This window comes from Cyclopterus lumpus, chromosome 23 (assembly GCF_009769545.1).
Source record: "Cyclopterus lumpus isolate fCycLum1 chromosome 23, fCycLum1.pri, whole genome shotgun sequence".
NCBI classification, from domain to species: Eukaryota; Metazoa; Chordata; class Actinopteri; order Perciformes; family Cyclopteridae; genus Cyclopterus; species Cyclopterus lumpus.
In genome coordinates, this window is record NC_046988.1 from 17,314,169 (window position 1) to 17,321,606 (window position 7,438).

Consider the following 7,438-nt stretch of genomic DNA (forward strand, 5'->3'; position numbering starts at 1 on the left):
GGAGGAGGAGGAGATGGGGAGGAGGAGGAGATGGGGAGGAGGAGGAGATGGGGAGGTGGAGGGGTGCGTAACAGCAGCATGAAAGAACTGAAGGTAGAGAGACATATTTAAATGAGACAGCAGCAAGATGATTGGCTAGCCGTGTCATTGTGCTGATTGGATAGAGGGGATCAGCTGATCTGCGCAGCTGGTGTCATGATTGACGGTGCAGGACGATGACAGCAAGTCAACAATGAGTGAGGATGCTGAGGAATGATTGGCAGGAATGTGAGGAATAGATGGCGGCTGAGGGGTCTGGACTTCCTGTCTGAACTTGTGCTAGAGCTCCATTAGCTGGAGAAGCTGGCCACTCCCCCTGAAGAACCGCTCCCTTCCTTATTGATGAAGGAGCGATATTAGTTAGATTAACGTTTCATAGGGAGAGAGTTCTTGACACGTGATGATGACTATACTTGTCTATATGAAAATAAAGTAAAAGAAGATAAGAATATATACAAGTAGTAATAGTTTATTTATTATGCTCTGATTTACCATTATTGATGTCTTTAACTTCCTAAAATTATTTTAACACTGGACAAAAAAGCAAATGAAACTAATATAATTCCAATATATATGTTTAAGAACATAGACATGTGTTTGGTTCAGTGAAGTCCTCTTTGTGCTCTTATTTTGTAAACAGGATGTCAACACGACTCGGTACCATGTGGTGGTCTCAGAGCGCCTGCTGAAGACCGACCTCCAGCCTGGAGGCTACAAGCAGACGCTCCTCGGGTTCTCCTTCCAGCTCGGCTTCTTCCCCCGAGACGGAAAGGTCTGAACATCGAGGATCAATAATCAATAATCGGCTGATCACATGATAACCCGACCGTTATGTCTCCTCCAGCTGTTCGTGAACGAGGCTCAGATGAACTCTTCCAACTTGTTGAGTGGAAAAGGAGTTATTCACGGTCTGTCATCAGTTCTGCAGATCAAAAGGAACCGCTGTGACGACGCCCAGTACACCAACGTCATGGTACAAATACACGTTAATACACACCAACGTCATGGTACAAATACACGTTAATACACACCAACGTCATGGTACAAATACACGTTAATACACACCAACGTCATGGTACAAATACACGTTAATACACACCAACGTCATGGTACAAATACACGTTAATACACACCAACGTCATGGTACAAATACACGTTAATACACACCAACGTCATGGTACAAATACACGTTAATACACACCAACGTCATGGTACAAATACACGTTAATACACACCAACGTCATGGTACAAATACACGTTAATACACACCAACGTCATGGTACAAATACACGTTAATACTTCATATACTGCAGTAGTACCAGGTACACCAACGTCATGGTACAAATACACGTTAATACACACCAACGTCATGGTACAAATACACGTTAATACTTCATATACTGCAGTAGTACCAGGTACACCAACGTCATGGTACAAATACACGTTAATACTTCATATACTGCAGTAGTACCAGGTACACCAACGTCATGGTACAAATACACGTTAATACTTCATATACTGCAGTAGTACCAGGTACACCAACGTCATGGTACAAATACACGTTAATACTTCCTATACTGCAGTAGTACCAGGTACACCAACGTCATGGTACAAATACACGTTAATACTTCATATACTGCAGTAGTACCAGGTACACCAACGTCATGGTACAAATACACGTTAATACTTCATATACTGCAGTAATACCAGGTACACCAACGTCATGGTACAAATACACGTTAGTACTTCATATACTGCAGTATTAGTACCAGATACCACAAAGTCCTGGTACAAATACACGTTAGTACTTCCTATACTGCAGTATTAGTACCAGATACCACAAAGTCCTGGTACAAATACACGTTAGTACTTCCTATACTGCAGTATTAGTACCAGATACCACAAAGTCCTGGTACAAATACACGTTAGTACTTCCTATACTGCAGTATTAGTCCTGGTTCTACTCCATAATGAGGTATTTGTGGTTCTTTCATACGTTCTCTTTGGGGTCCTCAGGGAACCTGTCTGGACTGTTTGTTCCCACAAAAGAGAATCTGCCCCAACGACAGCGTCCCAGACGTGAGTTATTAACTGGAAATCATATATATATATATATATATATATATATATATATATATATATATATATATATATATATATATACTGTATATACATCATATAATATAACATTATCATGTAATGTTAGAAACACACGATATGCAGAAAAGTTTCAGCAGTTGTTGAATTACAAAATAGTCCCACAAGAGACATTATGTTATTATTATTATTATTATTATTATTATTATTATTATTATTATTATTATTATTATCATTTATATCATCATTATCATTATTTAATTATTATCATCATTATCATCATCATTATTATTATTGTTATTATCATTATTATTATTATCATCATCATTATTATGATTGTTATTAGCGTTTATATTATTATTATCTTCAGCATTAGTATTATCTTCATCATCATCATCATTATTATTGTTATTATCATCATTATTATCTTCATCATTATTATCATCATCATTATTGTTATTATCATCATCTTCATCATCATCATTATTATTATTGTTATTATCATCATTATTATCTTCATCATTATTATCATCATCATTATTGTTATCATCATCATCTTCATCATCATCATTATTATGACTGTTATTAGCGTTAATATCATTATTATTATCTTCATCATCATCATCATTATTGTTATTATCATCATCTTCATCATCATTATGATTGTTATTAGCGTTAATATTAATATTATCTTCATCATCATCATCATCGTCATCATCATCATTATTATGATTATTATCAGCGCTAATATTATCTTCATCATCATCATTATTTGGTAGTTGCATCCATTGACTCCGCCCCTATAGAGAGGAACTCTGTATCTTCAGATCAAACTTATGATGACTTCCTGTTCTGGGCAGAAATCCAAGAGGAAGAGGAAGTGCATGTTGATCCGCATGTTTGAAGGAGAGGCGCTGATGACCATCGGCTGCCGAGCCGCCTGCTTGCAGAAGGTCACGGTAGGTGTGCTGCAGTGAGAGGGCAGAGGTCACAGAAGGTCACGGTAGGTGTGCTGCAGTGAGAGGGCAGAGGTCACAGAAGGTCACGGTAGGTGTGCTGCAGTGAGAGGGCAGAGGTCACAGAAGGTCACGGTAGGTGTGCTGCAGTGAGAGGGCAGAGGTCACAGAAGGTCACGGTAGGTGTGCTGCAGTGAGAGGGCAGAGGTCACAGAAGGTCACGGTAGGTGTGCTGCAGTGAGAGGGCAGAGGTCACAGAAGGTCACGGTAGGTGTGCTGCAGTGAGAGGGCAGAGGTCACAGAAGGTCACGGTAGGTGTGCTGCAGTGAGAGGGCAGAGGTCACAGAAGGTCACGGTAGGTGTGCTGCAGTGAGAGGGCAGAGGTCACAGAAGGTCACGGTAGGTGTGCTGCAGTGAGAGGGCAGAGGTCACAGAAGGTCACGGTAGGTGTGCTGCAGTGAGAGGGCAGAGGTCACAGAAGGTCACGGTAGGTGTGCTGCAGTGAGAGGGCAGAGGTCACAGAAGGTCACGGTAGGTGTGCTGCAGTGAGAGGGCAGAGGTCACACAGACCCGACCTTCAGCTTGTCTCCTGTCTGCAGGGCCCGAGGTGCTGCGGAGGCTTCTTCGGGCAGCACTGTGAGCCGTGTCCTGGGCCCAAGGGTCGGCCCTGCTTCGGTAACGGGGCGTGTGCAGACGGGACCAACGGCACCGGACTCTGTCGCTGTGGCAACGGCTTCAACGGGACCGCCTGTGAAACCTGCCAGAGCGGCAAATACGGAGTCCACTGTGATCAGGGTAGATATCATCGTACGGGGATCAATACAGTGATCAGATATCATCGTACGGGGATCAATACAGTGATCAGATATCATCGTATGGGGATCAATACAGTGATCAGATATCATCGTACGGGGATCAATACAGTGATCAGATATCATCGTACAGGGATCAATAGGGTGATCAGATATCATCGTACGGGGATCAATACGGTGATCAGATATCATCGTATGGGGATCAATACAGTGATCAGATATCATCGTATGGGGATCAATACAGTGATCAGATATCATCGTATGGGGATCAATACAGTGATCAGATATCATCGTATGGGGATCAATACGGTGATCAGATATCATCGTATGGGGATCAATACAGTGATCAGATATCATCGTACGGGGATCAATACAGTGATCAGATATCATCGTACGGGGATCAATACAGTGATCAGATATCATCGTATGGGGATCAATACAGTGATCAGATATCATCGTATGGGGATCAATACAGTGATCAGATATCATCGTACGGGGATCAATAGGGTGATCAGATATCATCGTATGGGGATCAATACAGTGATCAGATATCATCGTATGGGGATCAATACAGTGATCAGATATCATCGTATGGGGATCAATACAGTGATCAGATATCATCGTACGGGGATCAATAGGGTGATCAGATATCATCGTACGGGGATCAATACAGTGATCAGATATCATCGTATGGGGATCAATACAGTGATCAGATATCATCGTACGGGGATCAATACGGTGATCAGATATCAATACGGTGATCAGATATCATCGTACGGGGATCAATACAGTGATCAGATATCATCGTATGGGGATCAATACAGTGATCAGATATCATCGTACGGGGATCAATACAGTGATCAGATATCATCGTACGGGGATCAATAGGGTGATCAGATATCATCGTACGGGGATCAATACAGTGATCAGATATCATCGTATGGGGATCAATACAGTGATCAGATATCATCGTACGGGGATCAATACAGTGATCAGATATCATCGTACGGGGATCAATAGGGTGATCAGATATCATCGTACGGGGATCAATACAGTGATCAGATATCATCGTATGGGGATCAATACAGTGATCAGATATCATCGTATGGGGATCAATACAGTGATCAGATATCATCGTATGGGGATCAATACAGTGATCAGATATCATCGTATGGGGATCAATACAGTGATCAGATATCATCGTACGGGGATCAATACGGTGATCAGATATCAATACGGTGATCAGATATCATCGTACGGGGATCAATACAGTGATCAGATATCATCGTACGGGGATCAATACAGTGATCAGATATCATCGTACGGGGATCAATACAGTGATCAGATATCATCGTACGGGGATCAATACAGTGATCAGATATCATCGTACGGGGATCAATACAGTGATCAGATATCATCGTATGGGGATCAATACAGTGATCAGATATCATCGTACAGGGATCAATAGGGTGATCAGATATCATCGTACGGGGATCAATACGGTGATCAGATATCATCGTATGGGGATCAATACAGTGATCAGATATCATCGTATGGGGATCAATACAGTGATCAGATATCATCGTATGGGGATCAATACAGTGATCAGATATCATCGTATGGGGATCAATACGGTGATCAGATATCATCGTATGGGGATCAATAGGGTGATCAGATATCATCGTACGGGGATCAATACAGTGATCAGATATCATCGTATGGGGATCAATACAGTGATCAGATATCATCGTATGGGGATCAATACAGTGATCAGATATCATCGTACGGGGATCAATACAGTGATCAGATATCATCGTACGGGGATCAATACAGTGATCAGATATCATCGTATGGGGATCAATACAGTGATCAGATATCATCGTATGGGGATCAATACAGTGATCAGATATCATCGTACGGGGATCAATAGGGTGATCAGATATCATCGTATGGGGATCAATACAGTGATCAGATATCATCGTATGGGGATCAATACAGTGATCAGATATCATCGTATGGGGATCAATACAGTGATCAGATATCATCGTACGGGGATCAATAGGGTGATCAGATATCATCGTATGGGGATCAATACAGTGATCAGATATCATCGTATGGGGATCAATACAGTGATCAGATATCATCGTATGGGGATCAATACAGTGATCAGATATCATCGTACGGGGATCAATACGGTGATCAGATATCAATACGGTGATCAGATATCATCGTACGGGGATCAATACAGTGATCAGATATCATCGTATGGGGATCAATACAGTGATCAGATATCATCGTACGGGGATCAATACAGTGATCAGATATCATCGTACGGGGATCAATAGGGTGATCAGATATCATCGTACGGGGATCAATACAGTGATCAGATATCATCGTATGGGGATCAATACAGTGATCAGATATCATCGTACGGGGATCAATACAGTGATCAGATATCATCGTACGGGGATCAATAGGGTGATCAGATATCATCGTACGGGGATCAATACAGTGATCAGATATCATCGTATGGGGATCAATACAGTGATCAGATATCATCGTACGGGGATCAATACGGTGATCAGATATCAATACGGTGATCAGATATCATCGTACGGGGATCAATACAGTGATCAGATATCATCGTACGGGGATCAATACAGTGATCAGATATCATCGTATGGGGATCAATAGGGTGATCAGATATCATCGTACGGGGATCAATACAGTGATCAGATATCATCGTATGGGGATCAATACAGTGATCAGATATCATCGTACGGGGATCAATACGGTGATCAGATATCAATACGGTGATCAGATATCATCGTACGGGGATCAATACAGTGATCAGATATCATCGTACGGGGATCAATAGGGTGATCAGATATCATCGTACGGGGATCAATACAGTGATCAGATATCATCGTACGGGGATCAATACGGTGATCAGATATCATCGTATGGGGATCAATACAGTGATCAGATATCATCGTATGGGGATCAATACAGTGATCAGATATCATCGTACGGGGATCAATAGGGTGATCAGATATCATCGTATGGGGATCAATACAGTGATCAGATATCATCGTACGGGGATCAATACGGTGATCAGATATCAATACGGTGATCAGATATCATCGTACGGGGATCAATACAGTGATCAGATATCATCGTACGGGGATCAATACAGTGATCAGATATCATCGTATGGGGATCAATAGGGTGATCAGATATCATCGTACGGGGATCAATACAGTGATCAGATATCATCGTATGGGGATCAATACAGTGATCAGATATCATCGTACGGGGATCAATACGGTGATCAGATATCAATACGGTGATCAGATATCATCGTACGGGGATCAATACAGTGATCAGATATCATCGTACGGGGATCAATAGGGTGATCAGATATCATCGTACGGGGATCAATACAGTGATCAGATATCATCGTACGGGGATCAATACGGTGATCAGATATCATCGTATGGGGATCAATACAGTGATCAGATATCATCGTATGGG

The 7,438-nt window shown here is 41.8% G+C and overlaps 1 protein-coding gene across 1 annotated transcript in view; it reads left to right on the top strand.

The window, feature by feature from the left end:
• stab2 (stabilin 2) overlaps window positions 1–7,438 on the top strand; it is an 81,688-nt gene that overhangs the window by 41,821 nt on the left and 32,429 nt on the right. The window contains exons 34-38 of the mRNA XM_034526867.1: window positions 680–811; window positions 884–1,012; window positions 2,056–2,118; window positions 2,997–3,095; window positions 3,692–3,887. Of these exons, the coding sequence (XP_034382758.1) occupies window positions 680–811; window positions 884–1,012; window positions 2,056–2,118; window positions 2,997–3,095; window positions 3,692–3,887 (619 nt within the window). The remainder of the gene's footprint in view (window positions 1–679; window positions 812–883; window positions 1,013–2,055; window positions 2,119–2,996; window positions 3,096–3,691; window positions 3,888–7,438) is intronic.